At 47.0% G+C, this 21,191-nt stretch overlaps 2 protein-coding genes across 3 annotated transcripts in view; one reads left to right on the top strand and one right to left on the bottom strand.

The window, feature by feature from the left end:
• Positions 1-21,191, bottom strand: part of dock1 (dedicator of cytokinesis 1) — a 101,338-nt gene that overhangs the window by 39,838 nt on the left and 40,309 nt on the right. The window lies entirely within an intron of this gene.
• LOC114846521 (inhibitory synaptic factor 2A) lies at positions 1,009-17,427 on the top strand. The gene is made up of 4 exons (XM_029135563.3): positions 1,009-1,845; positions 6,800-8,021; positions 10,727-10,798; positions 16,411-17,427. Exons 2-4 carry the CDS (start codon positions 6,805-6,807, stop codon positions 16,592-16,594), a joined length of 1,473 nt encoding a protein of 490 aa, XP_028991396.1. The 5' UTR covers positions 1,009-1,845; positions 6,800-6,804; the 3' UTR covers positions 16,595-17,427.

Raw genomic sequence — 21,191 nt, 5'->3', positions numbered from 1 at the left:
GACGGATGACAGAACTTCCTGGTATCAGCATGTGTCATAAATGGCTCAGCTGAGAGTGAAGACCGAGGGAAGCAGCTCTAATGGGTTTAACTGTGAACCTGAGACAGTCACATCCCGTCTTACATTTTTGATTTTCAGATTGGAAGAATAAATCAAAGAGAGCTACGTCATAAGAACAATAACAAGATCTCATAAATACAAATGAAGATTTAACTGACAAAAAAATAAAAAGAAAAAATCCAACTGAGAAAAAAATTATATAGTATCTACAGGGAAATAGTCTTAATGTGAATCTAAATAATAATAATAATAAAATTGTCATAAGCAAGTTGTAATAATGAGGCGTATCATTAACAAGAGGAAAACTCATTAAAGATCTAGTTATTGCAGCAAATGTTTCAGGTTTTTCAACCTCAGATAGGATCTTTTTTAAGGATGATTTTCTCAAGCATTCTCAATACTAAAATATATTCAAGACCCTAAATCTGCTAAAAGCGTATTAACCCTGAGTCACTAAACTGTGCTTTACATGACTCATTAAAACACACGGTAACCGGAGCGGTGAACGACGCCGGCAGCTTCTGCTGCTTCACAGGTAGATGTGAAGGTATGTGGAAGACGTTCGCATCGACCGGCACGCTTAGCATCTGTCTGGAGAGCTGCGGCTCATTACCATGGCACCTGAGGCTCAAAGCCAAACCAGGGGTTTCCCTGCGAGAGAGCGAGGGCGAGCGGCTGCTCAGAAAACATCCAGGCGAGCATTAGCGCCTGCTATTTCCACCATCCGGCTCTCGGCCGCTGTTATTTCCCTGCGTCTCCGTGTTGTTCATTAAACACTACAATTGTGCACCACGGATCCAATTAGGCGTGACGGGAAAATGCACGTTCCCAGATGAAAAACGGGTCCTCCCCCTGCAAGAACAGTGTTAACTATTAACTAGCCCGTGACAGGCGGATTAGGAGGAGGTGAGGGGATCGGACAGCCGAGGTTTTAAGGGACGAGCAGATGGTGCGTCCACATAGACGAGCGAGGATGAGATGCTTATCGGTGGCCTGAGCTCTGTGGATCAGATCGGTGAGGTTCCACCAGCTGCAATGACAATTTCAAAAGTAATTCTTCTGCTCCTGGCGGCAAGTGAAGCAAGTTGGGATGTGCATGTGGTCTCCATGGATGTGAAGTCAGCGGCAAAACTGCTTTAACTGATGATGCGATAAAGGGATGATATATGAACCTGCCCGATGTAGCCAAAACTAGAGCTGGACTTTCTCCACTGCAACCTCCTCCCTTCCTCCCATGCACCCTCCCCCTCTCGCTTAATCTCTCCCTCCCCCTCTCGCTCTCTCTCTCCACACACTCTCTCAGATGAACACACGCAGAGAAGAGGAAAAGCCAGAGAGGAGAACTGCAGCAGCACGATGGGGATATTCTGCCTGCGTGGGCTCCGCCGCTGAGGCGTCCGGAGTTCGGCTACAGTGCGCGTGCGTGAGTGTGTGCGCGTGCGAGTGTGTGTGTGTGTGTGTGCGTGCGTGCGTGTGTGTGCGCGAGAGCCGCTGCCATCGGCACGAGGAGAAAAAGGGGGGTGGGGGGTGGGGGGACGGTGGCAGCGAGGAGGAGAAGCGAGGAGGGAGCGTGGACTCTGACAGGGGCTTAGAGGAACATCACACCACTGGATCAGAGGACGCCGATGTGCAGCAACTACCCGAAGTACTGCCGCCGCCGCCGCCCGTCGGCGAACTTCTGCCATGGCATAGCTCGCCTCCAACCCGCCGAGGAAATGGGCACGCACGGGCACAGCCGGGGACCTGGGCTATCACATCCTTCGCGTCAGTAATTCACAGTCTGAGGTGAGTCCTCCCCTCCGCTTCGAGCGGAAAAGTCCGCTCAAACAGCCAGATCAGAGGCATCTGCTCGCTGTGGGACCCAGACTAGAATAATGCGCGTGCACTCGGGATTTTTCCTTTTAGTTGGCTGATCAAATGTCAAACGTGTGCACGGCAGACGACAGGAGGTAAAGCTCATTCGTCCGATGCTCAGTTGCTGAGCTGGGGTGAAGTGGCAAAGGGAGATGTCGGGCTGAACAACTTTAAATAGGAAAAACTGAACTTAAATGTGTGGGGCACACACGCTGCCACCGCTGACTGACGGTCATCAGATCTGGCAGGTCGCTCTTCTGGGTTCGCGAGGAGTGTGATTCAGATTCAACCCGACCGCTCCAGCACACGCAGCTGAAACAATCCCCGCACACGAGGGCTCGCATGATGCTGCATTTCCTCGCAGTTTCACCACTGAGTGCGCGTTACATAAAAACGCGAATATCCAAAGCGAAAGAGAAAAAAAACGGCGCTTTGGTTGCGTGGAACTGTTACTTCATGCATGGAGGCAGCTCTGATAGTAGAGGAACATGTACGAGCTGGACACAGACAGTTCGCTGCATCTGATGAAGGACCTTAACTAGAGACTTATCTAGATTAATGTAGTGGGAGAACTCAGCATCTCCTTATAGACGATTAGTGTGTGTGTGTTTACGCAGATGAAAGAGGACGGGAGAGAGAGAGAGAGAGAGAGAGAGAGAGAGAGCATACGCTGTCTGAGCCCCTCACACCTCAACTGTCCTTCAGTTGCCACACAAAATGCATGTCACTCCCACTGCCATCACTCTCTGCCTCCTCCTCAACCCTATCGCACATCACCCCTTTGATACAATCTCCCCTCTGCTCCATTTCACTTTTCACAGACACCGAGGAAAAGAGATGAGGATAGATAAAGACAGAAGGAACGCGGGATAGAGGAGATAGCGGCTAAAAAAATTTAAATAATACAGCAAAACAGAACACGTGTAATAAATTACACGATAACATATTTGACAAATATAAAAAAAAACCTGACGTCAGTTTTATTTATACAATGTGAATGGAAATAAACAAAATTACTGCACAGAGATGAAAGCAGGATGCCGTTCAGATAATAAATTACGTCACTGCTACACAACTGTTCTCCTGAATGTCACCACGACAAATGTCGCAAGTGCCAAAACCCGCTGGAAACGAAGCTGCACAAACTGCATCTTTGGATACTTTGCCATGTTTGCTTGGTCGGTGGGATGTACAGTAGGTGCTTTACAGAATGAGAAAGTTTGCAGACAGTGAGGGTGGCGCCGGAGCGAGGGAGGGTTTGAAAATGAGTGGTGAAGTGAGCGCTCACCTCCCAGGGCCCTGCTCACTGGGAGGGGTAGTCATTCATCCACGAAACAAATTGCTCTCCTATGAAAGAATGGCGGCTTTTGGAACAAGCCAGATGTTACCTTTCATGTGCTAATAGGATTATTCATTAAGAGTCAGATTCTCTTTTTCCCTCGGAACGCCACAATGACGCCACGCAACAGAGGGGACTCGCATGTGTCTGTTGTGAGGGAAAAGGTGCGTCTGTCGCATACAGGAGGAGGCAAATGATTCCACCTGGGTGTTGTTACCAGTGTGTGTAAAGCATGTGTCAACTGGGGCGTCAGCAGGCCCAGAGGAGGAAGCCTCGACGATGGGAGACGAGCATCTCTGTAGGCAGACTGTATGCGCCTGTATATAAATATAATCACTTTAAGAGCTGCAACACACAGCTGTGAATATTGAGCTGAGGCGGTAAAGGTCAGATTAATGTGTGTATCATGTATCCCAACGAGTCCATCCATCCATCCATCCATCCATCCAACAGCCAATGTCTGTTCATTGAGCACAACATTCTTCCATCAATCACTCATACAGCCCGTTTTTTTTTTTTTATTTCCCCATCGGTGCTTTATGTGCATGCAAGTCTTTTTGTTTGCCAGGAAAGACAAGGAGGCATCTGAGAGCAGCAGGGGAGTTCTCTAGTTACCCATCAGCTTTGAAACCGCGGGGTGTCTAGGAGGCAAAGAGAGAGGAGCCGTAGACACAAGACAGCGAGAAGGCAACAAAGGGGAGAATGAGAGCAAAAAACATATATATTCTACTGGTCTGATGCATTGTGGTTAAAGCAGACCAGCGACCGAGGTCTGAGCTCCATCCACCTTCAAGCTTCATGCGAATGCTTAACTACCCACCTGTATGCAGGCATAGCGCACAAGGCCGGCTAACTATAGCACACAGGGAAATAAATAAGAGAACAGATACGATTCAGCAGGGACAAAGAGAGTAAAAGAATCATGAGGCTAATGCCTGTAGGCTGCAGTCCGAGGAGGATTCATGCTCCCTGCGAACAGCAGAGGAGTGACATACTGTAGCAGCAGCACAAACCAAAGTAATTAAGTGGAAAATGTGAAAACATATGCAACCGAGAGGTTTCTCTATAAATGTAGTGCACAGTTGAAATTATTGAGGAGACCGTGCCAATATCCGCTTCCCAACGGTATTAACATGCATCCTGGGTCTAAATGTGATTAGAACTACGGCGGGATTAAAGTGTGACCGCACAAAGCACGCGGCCTTCTCCTCTTTCCATAATTAGGAAATTTCATATTGCACAAATCATTTGTCTCCGGTGCCATTGTGCCATTTTGGCTGAACCACACAGCGACTGTGTGCACGAGCCGGGGTCCGCGACGACCGAGTAACGATTACTAGAAAGACAATCCTTTTAAAATCCCGCGATTTCCAGTGTCATTCCATCTTACGGCATTAAGCTGCCATTAACTGACAAAGGATTTGCTGCGTTTGGCGTTAGCCTAATGCACTGTACTGCTGTTATCCCTCAACACTTCACGGTACAGTCAATCATTTGGCTATATATACACCTTTACGTCGCACCCTAAGAGCACTGGTGCACCCAAGCCTGTCAGCAAAGACAGAGAGAAAATAAAAAGCCAACAATAAATCCACTCTGTCAAATGACCTTAGAGTACAATCCTTAAGTAAACTACAAGCCTACATATCTTTCCCACAGCATAATCAGCGTGCTCTTAAGAGACAGATCAAAGACTTTTCAAAATACTACTAAGCTCCGTATAATTATGAGCAGAAGCTGACAGTGGAGAGAAAAGGGGGAAACAAAGCATGAGCAGATAAAGCTGGATTACAGCACGGTTAGGAGCCTCTATGAGTGTGATGATGCCGCCACGCTCGTTCCGTAAAGCGGTTCAAAACGTTGAGGAGCAATAACACAAAACTGCAGCGACAACACAGCGGGAACACTGGTTAATCGAGTCACTCAAAGACGCACATCAAGCCCACGCACCTCATATTTACACTAAACTTGTTACAAGATACTGGGAAAAAGTTTAAATTATGCATTATTCAGTTGAATGCTCTGAACGTGACGGTGACGAGCATCATCACCCGCAACTTTGGAGACAAGCGATTTGGATAATGGATGGTTAATAATGAAAATAATGGATGGATGAGTGACACTACATTGGAAAAAGAAAGGGAAAGTTATTCCGTCCCAAGGAGGATTCAAGACTTCTACAGGAATCAAAAGTTCAGTTAGTTAACTGCCTTAAAATACTGCTGACTCATGGTTTTCAAAATAATTCACGTTAGGTGGACCCATTTTGAAATTCAACATGCGTTGCATTAAATAAGCATGTGCTCCAAGCATAAAGACCGTTTCCATTAAAGAATAATGAATTGCATTACTGCAGTAATCTGGATTGTCCTTGCAGCGCTTCAAAGACCGGCTGAATTACCAGAGAAAATCTTCCCTGCCACCAGCTGCGCTCAAGCAGCTCAACGGGCTCTCATCCCGGCAAAATGCACTCGTGTCCTTAGAAATAACCCAAATAACGACATATAGTGGCGGCGTGACAGCCGTGCTGAGGCGAGGTCACATGTGTGATGCGTCGTGCCACGTGCACAGGACGCCGAGGGGCTCGTTTCTGTCCCACAGGGTCCCAAAGAGTCCGTTCCCTTCACTTACTAAAGGTGCGGCGCTAGAACTTTAGAACCGCTACTCATTTCAGATAAGACTGGCACACTTTAATAATGCAGAGGCCGAATGATGATGTGATGGAGACGACTGTAAGAATAAACATCCAGTCTATAGCTCCTAAAAAGTAAACAGACAGGTTTGAAATGGGCAGTCGCTCCCTGTTGACAGAGCGCCGTCACGGCAGATAAGCCGAGGAGGATAATTGTCCTATCGGATTCAGGATCTGCACGAGCATGTAGCATGTTTGCTTATTGTAAGTCGGCAAGCAAAAAAAGGAGAATTATATTTCTGTCAAGGCCTTGGAGGCAAATCAGCGTTGTGATGTCCCTGGCATACCTGTAGAGGCACGGAAGGATAATTCATTATCTCTGCTCAGGTTGTTGCTCCTTAGGGGGCTGTTGTACAGTTCTCTGACAAAGGCTTCTCTGTTTGGTGTCACACCCTTTTTTTATGGCTTTCTCTCTGGCGTCTCCTTTCAATTAGAAAATGGAAAACGGGGAGACGGCACTGCGCATGCTGAGGGATGGAAGCCGTGCCTCCTCCTTTTTACCTAATTATGATCTGTGTGATAGAAAGGTCAAACAGTGAGGGGTCATGTTTGTCACTGTAAACACTAGCACAGAAGAGAGACAGACACAGACTTTGAGAGGAGGAGGAAGTGATGCTGGAGCTGGAAGTAAAAATAAATACAATTAATTCTGAAACTAGATTGTTTGGTTTTTGTGGGAAACATGATTAAATCAACATCTGCTGGAGTTTCTCAAATTAATTGAGTTTTTAGTAAATCATACTCATTAAATAATTGCGCTGGGTTCTCTCGTCTCTATAGAAAGCTCGTTTGCGTCAAGTCTGTGCTGATAAAGGAACCAATGATTAACCGCTGTCTCTCATTGTGTCTCTCAGGAAACATGGTGAGCAAGGAGGGTGGCAAATGCATGCTCACCAACTCAGAGTCTGACTCGGAGGCGGCGCCCCCGCCCTCCACTTCGCTGGCACTGGAGGTGAAGTATTCCTTGGAAGCCAATCGACAGGTGAGGAAGAGGAACAAGGCCCTGCAAGTGCGTTTCAAGGATATCTGCGAGGCCCAGAACGAGCAGAGGGAGGCGGGGCTGCAGGCGGGGAAGGGCGGCAAGCCGGTCTCCTACAAAGTGGCGTACCGGAAGTACATGACCGTCCCCGCTCGCAGGTCCATTCCAAATGTCACGAGGAGCACGGGCGTGCAGACCTCACCTGACCTGAAGAAGCGCTACCAGACATTCCCGTTCGAGCGAAAGAAAGGCCACACTTTTAAACACGTGGTGGCCGTGGAAACTTATAAAGGTCAGAACAACGGCTTTGTCATGGAGGTGAAACAGTCCAAGGGTGCCGAGCAGGGCTTCGATGACGAGGAGGAGGAGGGAGCCTGCAGAGGGAGCGGAGTCCGGAGGACCAGGGCTCTGCTCCATACTAATGAGTGCGTTGCCACAGTGGAGCAGCACACTGCACCTGATGGCCTATGCTCTGACGCTCTGCTGCTCAGTTGCTCTGCAGACACAGACTGCCTTGCGGACGCACAGAGGGGAGCACAGGCGGAGTACCAGCTCTGCAGTGCCCCATCCAAAGCCAGGACAGGATTACAACACAGGGAGGGCGATGCCGACCGCTCGGCTAAGAGGCAGCTGCTGAACCTGGAAGGGGGCTTTTCTCGGACCCTGCCGGACAGGGCCTCCAAGGTGACGGGCCCCATCGCCTGGAACTCCCTGACCCAGGTGGAGTGCCTGGACAGTCCGTCGGTGCGGAGCAAGAGGAAGAAGGGCCTGCAGCTGAACGGGCTGCAGAGTGAGACGCTGCCGCGTTCCAGCGCGGGCTGCACCACGCAGGCGCAGTGCCACACGGGACAGCTTTCCGCCCGGCCTCTGCGGGGCATGGAGGAGCCGCTGTCCCCGTGCAGGGGCGTCGAGGCCGGCGGGGCGCCGCCGGACCACGCGCAGGAGGCCTGTAAGCAAATTGTGCCTATGAATCAGGACGGGGATGTTAAAGCACAGCTCCAGGCCATGGAAAGTCTCATCAGCTCTAGCCAAGAAACGATCAAGGTGCTGCTGGGGGTCATCCAGGAACTGGAGAAGGGGGAGGCCCACAGAGAGGGGTAAGAGCTCACTGACACAACGCTTAAACTAGAAAACTAGTGACAAAGTCCAGACACATGTCCATAGTTCAACATGAACATTAGAACTAAGTTTAGAGCTTAGGGACAAAATATCCCGTATAATATTGTGGATGTGACAGCCGCTCAGTGCAGTTTCGTCGGGACGCGACGCAATGGGAGGTAGGTGGAATGACGTGGCCTCCACCTGCTACACAGCCTTCAGACAATTCATCTGAGTCTGCGTGGATTTTATAACCTGTAATATGAATGAAGCCCTGCACATGTTAGTAATGATCAGACATAATGCGGCCTTAATGGCGCTAAACTAGATGTCCAGCTCTGACCTTCTAATTCTGCACAGCATGACGTTTATCTGTTAGGTTCAGAGCCTGTGAAAAGGCCATTTACTATCCAATGGAAAGTAAGTATATACAAGTACAGCTGCAGGTTGCAGGATGGTCTATCCAAAAGAATGAAACAAACAAAATGGCCAATTTGTGTTTGATGGGTGTCGACACTTGGATCCCAATCTATTCTGACCGGCTATCACGAGGTATGGAGTGAGAAGATTTGTATAATTTAAATATCATCGCAAGCTGGAGAAGAAGGCAGACAAATAAATATGGTCGCTGATTGGTTCCATCTGTACATGTACAGGAAGAAGAACCCATGTTGCGAAGCCATACGGTAATTATAGAAGCCTACATTTAGTTGAAGTCAGTGAGCAGTACAATATAATCCTCTTGTAAGCCATCTGAGCCCAAGTAAACCCGCCCGTATAGAGTTCTGGAGACAAAGGTTTCCTTCTGTATAGACACTAGTCTATTATTATCTACTATTAATCCAGTATGTCTTGCAATAAATTACAGATATTACTTTCATGAATCTTAAATTTCAAACTTAGGAAAAGGTTCATGCATTGTATTCATGCTGTGCATTCAAGACCAGATTATAGATCAAAAATGTCTAAAGTGCCAACATTGTGCGCATAAACTAAAAGGCTATGAATAGTTTTTGAAGTGACTCCTTTTTCAATTTTCAACATTGGATATTTAGCCAGCCAAGCAAAACCTCTAATGCTGCCTTAGTCACACTACATTAGCTTCATACTCCCCTTACATAAATGTCACTGACACAACAAATAGTAGTGCCCAGAGGCTATAGGTGAATTGTGCGTACAATTACATCTTCTATACAACAGCTTACGCTATATGACATTCAATTTTCATGGGAGGAAATGCAGAGCTGTGTGCATTCATCTATGCGCACACAAATTGAACTCCCATGACTAATGTGGAAAGATTGATAAAAAAAAAAAAACACACCATATAACACACACACATGCAATGAACAAAAGAAATAGCTCTTTCTGGGGAAAAAGTGTCCCCTGCCAGAATAAATTAATCGAGAGCCTTAAATTCTCATTATTTCCCAGCTGCTCCCATCCTTCCTCTGACCCCACGAGAAAGACAAGTGTGTGAAATGAAAAACGGAGTAATGGTGGAAGGAACCACTGCGCCCTAAAGCAACGTTTACTACTTTACATTCCCCTCTGAAAGTTTGCAAATGATCATTCATGCACCTAAATATAAAAGCCAGGCCACCACATTTATTCATAATAATCTATTTTTCTAAACTAAAAATAGATGCTTTTTATTAAACATATGCATAATGAGCTTTTGTCCTGATTTGGGCAGGATACATTATTTTCCGGCTCACATGCACAGTAGGGGGTGAGGAGCAAGTCATCAGTGGCATCCAAAAGAATAAAACACACCAAGAATTCTGCTGCATCATCAGCCAACGCTTGGAGTCCAGACCCAATTAATCACACTCATGGGAACGTGTTGACGGCTTGTCCATTACCACTGCTCCCATCTAGTCCGCGAGAGAAGGGGAAAAACATCTAGACGGCGCGAGACGCTGAGAATAAGGCTGAGTTGTTCAGGGGACCCATGCGTCCACTGGCCACGGATCGATCCGCTCATCTAGTTGGAAAACGAAGGTGTTCATGACCTCCGCCACTGCTTTGTCACCCCCCCTTAAATGCCAAGCCCATTAATTACAATTAATCCAAGCTGCAAACTTTAACCACCATAAGCTCAACCGTATCACTAGTTCAACCTCTCCGCCGTCTCTCCCCATTATTTCAAACTCTCGAAGCCCCCAAAACAACACCGACATCAACACCTTAATTTACCTGTCAGAGCATGTACCACGCGAGGGAGCAGATAAGCCGGGAAAATTTATGATCATGGCTTAATTTTTATTGGAGCCGAAACTTATGGAAAGCGTGACAAGCGTGCCTGAGAAGGAAGTGTCTGAGTTCGTGCACAGATGAGACAGAAACTAATGTGTGTGAAGCACATTAGCATAAAAGCTTTCAGACGCGCCGGGGCCGTACAACTGCTGTCACCATCTATGTTTGACCAGTAGCCATATTATTGAAGGGATTACCTTTCATCACTGATTAAAGCGAATAACATGGTGAATCCAGCTGTTATGGCATTTCATTACCATCCCTTCCAGAGAATGGACTCGTCTGACCTCCAGTCAGAACGTGCTCGTGCCGGCCCAGTCCGCTCAGCAGGGTGACTCCTCATCACCCTCATTTACTTCAACAAACACGACGAGGGAGGACGATGTGAGGGAGCCGCTTAACGAGTCCTATAATTACTCATTCACGACTCTTATCTTGCCCACAGACTCTCCTATCGAACCGGACAGGACACAGCCAACTGTGACACATGCCGGAACAGCGCATGCATTATTTACAGGTTAGTGGCCATTCCTCTTGGAGGACGCTGTGATCCAAATGGGCCTTGTCCTTCCTCCGTGAGGAAGAGGGAACAGGTAGCTGGGAAAAGGACAGTGGTGGTTGTTAATGAGCCAATGGGACGTGTGACATTTACATACACTACTATGAGTGAGCACAGAGCACTGACTGGCAAAATTAAATGTGACATCTCCCCCCTTTTGATATTTTAAATACTCAAACGTTACTTAAAATTCCATTAGAGAGGCAACTAAGGCCAAAGACCACCAACATCAAGAATACGCTACAGATACGGCCGCAAAGACGACACTGTCTGGCACAAGCCGTGTGTTTTGGCTGTTGTTCCCGTCTAAAAAAAAACATTATCCCAACAATCAAATGACAGAAAGAAAAAACATCTGAAGAGCAGGAGTGCGAGAGGCGATCGATAAAACTGTTTTAGTGGACGCTGCTGTTCCACTCAGTTGTCATTTCACCTCTGAAAAGCCATTTAAATCATTTTCTATCTACTGCTCTCAATAACTGATAAGCCTCTGGCCAAACTTCAATCAGCTGCAGAGGAGGAGGGAGCAGAGCGAAGCGGTGCTCCTCTGATGTTCGGGCCGAGGACTTGTAGAGCCTTAAAGCTGTGCAGTTTGTACAACAGTTTGATGGAGCCAGGTGAGCGGACACAGCACAGACGGTGGGTTTTAAGGACACTGAAGCTCACCTGGTTTGATCAATTAGTCAGAAACCGGTCATTTCATTCCACATCTTTGAGTATAGCTTGGAAAATGCAGGCTGCAAAAAAAGGCTCAAGTGAGGGGATTTTTATTTATCCCATTGTGCACAAAAAAAAGAATACGAATTTGAAAATCCAGAGCTATATTAACATCAAAACTACTAAATCTGCCACAATAAATCAAACGCATCATCTGAGGAGGAAGAGCAGAAAAACTGTTTGTAAAACGGAAGGTTCATTTTCCAGAAACCTTTCCCGGCACTCGGCGAGGTTTCAAGTTAACACGGGGCAGAAACGTCTAAGGGAGACGGTAGAAATCTGTTAAATTGACCCGAGTTCTCCTTTAAGAGATTCACTTGGCATGGTAAATTGTGTTGATTGGACACAGAATCAAATATAGCAGTTGTATTCACACAGGCAGGAGGATTAAAAGGCAATCTAATTACTTAGATCTCCATGAAAACAACCTCTCTGGAGGTGGAGGAACACAGGATGGGAAGCGAAGCCGTGAGGGAACACAGCGCATGTGGGAAGCAGAGCTGCCTGTAACGCTGTGTGCGGCAGTATTTTTGGTCATTACGCTACTTTGAGCCAGGGACAAACCCTCAGCTCCTTTGTTTATGATAAAGCGGGTCCTTTAACCGAAATGGACACATGGCTCCATAAATCCTTTTACCGCACCCCAGTGAGAAGCCAGCCATGCTCTCTTGGACATAATCAATGGTCCAAGAGTATATGGCATCATCTCAGATCCCGTCCTTATCATAACAACAGCACCAAATCAATATGGACGAGGCTTCAAACAGAATGCACAAGCTGCTGCAGTCCCTCGTCCTTCTCCGGTCCCCTACTCCTCAATCTTGAACTCTCTCCCTCCCTTTCATCTTCCCTCAGTAAGTTCCTCCCTCCATCCCACAGTTTCTCCATAATACAATGCACTCGGCGAGCACATGCTCAAATAAACCTGGGCATTCAGCGCTTTACACAACGCGCATGGCATTGAAAGAGAATGGGAGAAAAAGGATGAAAAGCTTATCGCAATTCATTCCGTCTTACCAGGTGATGTAATATGTGTTACAGAGAAAGGTGGGGAGAAAAGGAAATAAGCCAAAGAGTCAGACACCGAAATAAAATAAGGGAGGGATTTGAAATGAATTTCCACTCTCTTGGAGACCACAGGCATGAAGTCGTGATGTGGCTTGTTGCTGAAACCCGCTAATCTCATTTTCCTCAAATTGCAATTTTATGGGCTAATGTGTTGATCAAACAGGGAGATAGATTTAAGTGGCTGTGATTAAGAAAGTCACCACAACTGCTGTTAAAAAGGGGGGAAACTGCTGCTGATCATTAAACCAACTATCTGATGGTGAAACATCTGAATAACACTGTGCAGCGCAAATAGATGGGGGAAGAAATCAACAAAAGGAATAGGTATTTAAAGGGAGGAATCTCCCATCTATTGTGCAAGGCTATGAAAATCAATTAAGCGTCGCTAAAGGCTAAAGAGCTGATTACATTATAACATATGGAAATTACAGAGCAGCGCCGCTGTCCTACTTCCCCACTCGCTGCTGGGGGGAGATATCTTTTTTTTGTGCAGGCATAATGATGTTTTCCAACATGGTGGCAAGATGGTTACCATAGTTACAAGAGTGATCCTTGACAGGGCAAACAGTAGTGCGAAGGGACAGTGAGGAAAGTGAGGAAGAGCGCGCTCACACCGGGGTCGATAAGAGAACAAAAGGGGACGATGGGGTGAGAATGAGAAACAGGGAGACAAAGAGACTGAGAGAGAGACCCATATATTTAAAATGGTGTGAAGAGCGAATGAGATGAAGTGAAAGGTTAGTCATGGAACGTGGAACGGACAGGCTGCTTTCTTCCCTTGTACATTCACCTGTTGGAGAGCGAGAGCGAGACAGGAACCGAGTGGGAGTGAGTGAGGGAGAAACAAAGAGTCAGAACGAGTGGGGGGGGGGGGGGGGGGAGGGAGAGAGGTTAAAGACTGACAAGGTCCGAAGTGCCGTCTCCAATTTGTCCTGATCCAACAGCCCACTCAGGGGAGTGGCAGCCAAGGAACGGGGAAATGCCAACAACGCTTCACTTTTTGCTTTCAGCGAAAAATCTAAATGTGGAGCGACACAGCGGGGCCCATGACAGTTTCATAAGACGCCGCCGATAACTGGGCCGGGTACGGGCTAATAAATCTTTCATTAAAAGGCCTTTTGAGTGCGTTTCAAAGATGAGATAATTATCTTTTCACTGGGCTTTTTTTAAAAACAAATTTATGCAGAGTGTTTTTTGCCCCCCTCTTTTCAGTGACATTTAAATTTCCCTGCGTCCGTGATGTCGAGCCACAGGACGCGTCACCTCTTCTCCACACGACTCTCTCGAGGAGCTGCACTTCAGGCCATGTCATAACTTAAATATTAATAGTAATAGCGGGTCCGCCTCAGGGGCGGCGGTGGGGGAAGTGACGTTACCCGAGTCAGCGTGAGGGAAACCTCGACGCCTCAGTCTGTCTGAAATAACAAGACTTAAAGAGAAGCAGAGGAGGAGTAACATAACGCAGCAACTGGCCGGTGTCTTGTTCTACAGCAGCTTGAAGTGGCTGCATCCATGCAGCTAAATAACCTGTAGCCGTGGATGCACAGCAACAACAGTCTCAGCAGTATTACAGGCTTATACTGAAGAGCAGAGAAAATCCTATAACTCTGATTGTGTGTGTGAGAGAGAGAGAGAGAGAGAGAAATGAGATCGACACGAAATGGCAGCATCAAACTCCAAGACTTCGCCAACGATACCCCAGAAGTGTTAGCAGGACCTTTCCTTTGAACCGAATTACCCGAAGGCTCTCTAAGCTGAAAAATGCACAAAATACGCCACACACATATTACAGACCGACAAACACGAATTGATCACAGAATCCTCTGAAGCCCCTGACTACAGTTACCTGGGCTTCCTATTTTATTTGTCATGTGACCTTGGGCTTTAGAGGAACCTGATGCACATCCTGAGCCCGAGGGCTGTGTCACCGTGGTTCAAATCCCCTGTCTTTGCAAACCGTTATTTAATAAGAAACAGCAAAAATAACAATTTAACAACAAAACCAATGAGGATAAATTACACTAGGTCAAACAAAAGCTTTTCAGAAGGAAATGGATTATGGGCTAAATCTGACGGCCGCAGCTCAAGCTCCTGTCAAATGAGACACTTATTGAAAGGTTTAGTGGCACATTCTGGGCCGTAGAGAGGGCGTCAAGACCCCAAATACAATTTGGAGCCAATTCACTTGTGATGAGTAAAATCAACTCCAAATTCAATTGAATAACACAAAAAAAACGGGAGTAATGCTTTTTTTTATTTCTGGAACTTGCTAAAAACCTGGCTGCTGAATTTCAGCCACTTGTATGAGACAAGAAGCACTGAAACACAGAATCAGAGACGCAGAAAAGTGACTTGACACGCGCTGCAGTGGATTTATAGCAGTGTAATTAAAAGCCAGTGATTTCTGCTAATGGCTACAGTGTTCTTGGCCCCGTGGAAAGGCCTGACTCAAACAAATCCTAAGTGCTGAGTGTCTGATTCAGCACCCAACATTCATTTGAGTCACTGTCAGACATTTACACATTTACATCCATCCTGTGCTAATTAATGCCAGAAGCATCTGCATGCATAATAAACACTGATGTATTTTACCCAGACACCTTATTTCTAGAGCTCCTGCACCAACAGCTTGTGGAACTGATCATCCTTCTGTTGTGGACTTAAAGTACGAGTCCGTCCTGTGCATCTTTTGCAGCCGACAACCTTGTGTTACCATCGGAGCAGAAACCCTCACCTTGAAATTGCATAATCTCTCAATATGATACATGACAGCGTCTGACCAGATAACTGCAGTATTCATGAAGTGGAAGCTGTTGCTGTTACATAAGCGTGTCCATCAGACCCCCCCCCCCCCCCTCAGCCCAACTCACAGTGGAGGCTCCAGGAGGCTTTAGCAGATTAAAGTCCCTCTATGTTATCACAGCTGTGGCTGTAATCTGAGTTTCACTTAGGAGAACCTAGCAGTCAGATGTGCGCGGGCGTGGGATTACAACGATGGCTGGTCCCGATAAATCCCCCAGCAGCCGGGGGCGCCGCGCGGCACACAGCGGGGGCGAATCGGTCTAATCGCATAAATTAAATCATTCTGCGGCCACAATACCTTTCTCTCTTGTGCTCCGAAATGGCGCAGGGCGTCTGCGATCCGACGAGGGCGAACGCGGTCTACGCCCACGACCAGGCACTCCTCGCTAATCGGGGTCCGGTTGCACAAGCAGAACGCAAATGACAGCGGCCGTCAAAAGTGAGCAGCGAGATTCAATCGCAAACTGTCAAACGTCTTCCACCGGGAAATGCGGACGGCGCAGACATAAGCGCACGCCACTTTGTGGGGCCTTGGATGAACATGCAACACGGCTAGAGGGGAAATGTGACACTCAAAATATGATGAGATTAAAAAAAAAAAAGCATAAAAGAGCGAGAATCAAGTGGCTTCATCGTTTCTCGCTCGCTGTTAAGATGTATTTACGCAACTGTCGTAATATAATCATGCCACATTTCTGAGCGGCCGTAATTATAGACTTATTACTACTATTAACGCTGAACCATTCTGGAGATGTTGCACAATAAAAGCACAATAAAAGTTCACTGGGAATGAACGGGATTAATTTAGTTTGGCGGTTTTAAAGTCATAAGACTCATATAAAGGTTTATACACAGTAATAAAAGGGTGTAAGTTAAGGAATGAACACTGCTGCTGTAGCAGCGTGTAAAAAGCGTTTATCTCCACGTCTCCGGACGTGGAACAGTGCTCATGCTGATTGTGTGCTTCTTTTGTTTGGAGGCAGTGTGGAGCTGGACTTCAAGCTGCAGGAGGACAAGCTGCAGCCGCTGATGAAGAGGCTTTGCCCCACGGACGACGCCCACTTCGCCTCCCTGCCTTACCCCCAGGAGGCCTTCACCTCCACCCCCAAGCGCAAGTCCAAAGCGGACTCCAAAAAGCACGCCCGCTGGAAACTCTGGTTCCTCTGAAGGAGCAGGATGTCGCGTCCCCGCCACACGCACGGGATTTATGCATCCATGCGCTTGTCCTTATTTGTTTGATTTAAATATCACCATCTGCCGCGTCGCATCCTCTTTGGCTCTCCGCGGACCTCATTGCCAGTGATAATGGAGTTCTTCACCTTTGAATACTAAACCCCTCGTCAGAGATGAAGGGATATATATTGGAACACAAGTGTGGATTTCGGAGGAAAATTCAAAATGTCACGCTCACCAGAAACGGATTTAGAGTTATTTTGAACTAATTTCTTCAAACGGGGTGTGAAATTACCCCAGGACAACATATGTGAGGATCAGCAAGGTGAGAAGACAAATTTGATGTCCCCGTGTCTATTTGCATATATTTTTCTAGCCGACATCGGCGGAGTCCTATTCTATGGTAATGATTCAGCAACTGTCACGTTTCTGTTCCGCAGCTGGGACTCTGTCTTTCATCGCAGCCTCCAGGAGAGGCTGGCGCGTCAACAGCATATCACTGTACTGCAAAGCACAATTAACAATGTTCAGGACACATTTTCTCTGAAATAATTGAAAAGAACTATTTTGCGAATTAACTCACGGTAGATCACCTGTTAAGTACAACAGAAGACTTTGGTAACTACTACAGAGGAAACCTAAGAAGGACAGATGCGAACAGAGTCAGACATGTTTGACGTAGTTCTATATGATCCACAGATGTGTCTCCTTGAACTGACTTTGAAGAAAAAAATGAATATCACATATTTTCTTATTTAACATTTGAAAAGTTAAACATCAATGTACTTTTTTCTATAAATATGAATATAAATCTATACATACATTCAGTTTAATGTTTAGTGGTGTATATATTCATCTGAGCTGCATTCAAAGGGGGGCTACAGCATAAAAGGAGGGGACTAATTCCAGATTCTCAACATCCAGTTTAGTTCTTCGTCAAAGGGAACAGTCAGACTTCACGTATGAAACGAGAGAGTGAGTTCTGGCTCAAAACACAGAAGCGTCTTAGGCTGGTTCTTAGAGGGGATGACAGGAGGCAGCGTGACTGTCGCTGCGTCACCTGCTGTACGACAAGGACAAAAAGCCTGAATTTGCCACCTCCGAGCACAGCCAGGGCTCCTCCGGTGCACGGTGGCAGGCACGCAGCCTTGCACGCTTTTACAACCTTTAGACTTTGCAGGATATTTTCTAGCTTTTCAAAAAACTGTTTTTAAAAAAGGAGAACACCACAAGGATTCATCTTTTGCTTTTTCCCCCTTTTTAAAAACATATCACATATTCAAATGTACAGTGAGAGTTCATATACTGTAGTAACCATACAGGGTTGAATGACTGTACAGCAAAAAGACATTTGTATTTACTATTTATAAATATATTGTATAGCATCAAACAGGGCTAATGCCATTGTAAGGAGTGGGAACGCAGCCAATATAAAATAAAACAAGCAGGAGGATGGAACTGAGTCTCTCTGTAAACCAAAAACACTGCCCAAAAGACAGGAAACGCTCCAAAATGGCTACAAGGGCATAAAAAATATCTTTATCTACTGTTATTACTTAGCCAACAATGAAATAGCATTGGTTTGACCTTCACACGCTCTGACGCGCTGCTTTCTGTCGGCTACATGTAAGTCACACCTCCACTCTTGTACACGCCAGGTCGGTTCCTTTCAGTAATTCTAATGTAGCACCAAGAGCAAACTAGACTAAATGTTTATCTGTACCTTAAGAAGTGCAATTGATTTAATATGTGCAATACTGTGTATTTTATACTGTTTCTTTTTTAAACAAGGAAAAATATTTAATATGCAAACCATGAAAAAATAAAAACAGAAATATATAGAGCTCTCAAAGCATGATGTAAACTGGTATCATTTGAATAATAGGATTTTAGCTGTTTCTATTGATAGGATTGATTATTATTATTCTATAACCCCAAACTAAATGAACTGATTTGCAGCTCGTCAGTCAGCTTGAAATTTAAACAAGCCAAATTGCTAAAAATATAAAAATTTAACTCAGGTTTAAAAGTCCTGTGTGCAAATCCATCAATGTACATAACAAGCAGCAGGACACGTAAAATGAGCCTCTGCGTCTCTTTGGACGACACTAGAGCAGAATAGAACCACACAGCAAACAGCATCTGTGCACAAAGTCAACCTGCCTCAGGACCTGCGAGTCATCCTTCCTGACTTAGATACATATCCATGCGCTTGTGTACGTGCGTGCACCTGCCTTGGGTTGACACACACCAGCAATGAGGTAAACTAAGGACAAATCTCTGAGCAAAATGCCCCACGGATGCAGTCACCCTCGCACGGATGCACGAAACCCCAGGAACAAATGCTGCTGTGAGGCACAGCCTCCTCTGCCCCGACCCCCGGCGAGGCCGCGGGCCTTCTGTGGTTGTTTACAGCGCAGCGCGGGCACAAACAAGACGCCCGCTGCAGCCTCACGCCACCCGCTCATTCTTATACGCTTTAACCGCCGTCCCCTGTGGTTTGAAGGTGACACGCGTCAAAATGCGAGTCCCGGTGGTTTCCGCGCGGCGTCGACAGCGAGCGCGTGTCTGACGCGAGCTGTCACCGGGTCAATAAACGTAAGAGGACACTCAGTCAAACTTTCAGCAGAGGAGAGGGAGAGGAGAGGTGCAGTGAGTGAGTGATAAGTGCAATGTTTGAGGCATTATGATGCAGTGCCATATCTCACTATGCTTCTCTTCTGTAAGAGCTCTGCAGCAGTCTGGCCGGCGAGCGGGCGAGCGAGCGAGAGAGGGCGAGGGAGAGACAACATAAAAAGAGGGAAGATGCTGAGAAATATTTACAGATTCACAAATATAAAGACAAAGATAAAAGAGGGAGAGGACCCGGGACTGAATAATCATTTTTCACATGGCAGTGTTGCACTATCCAGCATTCGGTCAGTGAGTGCATGCGGTAAAGAAAAAGCTCCAGTCCCTATAGCCAGCCCCATACTGTCAATCAATAACACAGACTCCTTCCCCTGCAGCTCTCCACTGCGTTCCCTCTGCACGTTCAGGAATAGCATCAGGAAAACCAGGAGATGCTGCAGACAACAATCAGCATTCACTCAAATCTAAATAAACTTCTTCATTTCTGCATAACTAAATATGCAAAGGTCAGCATAAATGCAGATGACTGCACAGCCCCGTTTTTAGCAGTGGCTTCTAGACTGTAAATCAAGGGCACGCAGGTAGGACTTGGTCGTTTCATGAGGGGCCAATGTCTCTGCGACAGCGCTAGAGCAAATGTAGTCGCAAGCTGTGTGGGGGTGGGCGTGAATACAAAGGCAAACCCTACTAGGCTGTCCAGCGACGCAAACCCAGGCTGCTAACACGCGTAGCACTGCAGTGACAACACAACCGAACCAACGCCCCCGAGCAGTCGCTGTGATCGTTCTCATCAACATTCTGTGTCCACCACCGGCAGGAGAAAGGAAAGAGAGAGAGAGAGAGAGAGAGAGGCAGGAGGCAGAGTAGAACGTTAATGCATAAATCTAAATGTAAGAGGCTGCCACTCAGAAGAACAAGGTCGGTGGTTGGCTGCCGTGTTGTGCGAGCAGAGGCGCACAATGTGCCTGCAGAGTAGACCGCAGCACCCGGAGGCAGCAACAGCAGCCCTCTGATTAGAAAGCTACAACGTTTCCAGCAGCACAAACTGGGTCTCATCGCTTCTAAAAAATTCACACCAACCTTATTGATCATTAAATAATAATTCGGGATCCTGCTTCAAATGCAGCTGCTGTCCCGAGCACTGTATAATGTATAGGGTTTGAGTAAAAGGGACTCGGAGCTTTCAGAAAGACAGGCCTTTGATGTGACCTCTAGCGCACGCGGTGGAGGGAGCGGAGAAAAGCCCGGTAGGGACAATAAAAGCCGGCGCTGCACCGAGGAGCAGAGTGAGTTAGAGGGCAGCTGCCGTAGACGCTCTTAATAAGGGGGACACGGGGGGTCAAGGGTAGCAGTGTCATTAACAAGAAGGGAGGATGGTCCGCTTTGGTGCTGATCAGCAGCCATCTCACCTTCACCGCAGGGGGCGACGCCGACACGGACGCACTTAACAACAGACAGGTACGCGATGAAGCAGAGCCGCATCTTCTACGATGCGCGAAACACATGCGAGGAGTAAAAGTAGGCAGCACATCTACCAGCGTACAGCCTGCTTTGAAACTTTTACTGGCACGAGAACGAGCGGACTGGAGTAAGTGGAAGTCCTAGACCCCCTCCAGGCAGCTGGCTGGAAGAACAAGGGCAGGAGGGAGGCCTCGGCTTCACTCGCAGCTTCTTTAGAGCTACATTATGCAGCGCGAGGCGCCGACAGCGGAGAGCTCCCCATGTACGCGATGGGCTTGGTGCATTGACTGAATGCCTTCACACGTAGGGGGGGGGGTAGAGAGAGACTGCAGGATCTCCGCAATCCTAACTCGCTTTGTTAAAACACGCAGAGGTAGAACGCGTGTGACTGAATTTAGAGGAGGACACAGGGAGACGGAGTTTAGCAGCAACGGAAGCACAGCACACAAACAACTGGCTGGAGAAAATATGGGCAGATCAAAAGGACTCCAAGACTGGG

Source organism: Betta splendens, chromosome 19, assembly GCF_900634795.4.
Source record: "Betta splendens chromosome 19, fBetSpl5.4, whole genome shotgun sequence".
NCBI classification, from domain to species: domain Eukaryota; kingdom Metazoa; phylum Chordata; class Actinopteri; order Anabantiformes; family Osphronemidae; genus Betta; species Betta splendens.
This window is presented reverse-complemented; position numbering and strand designations above follow the sequence as displayed.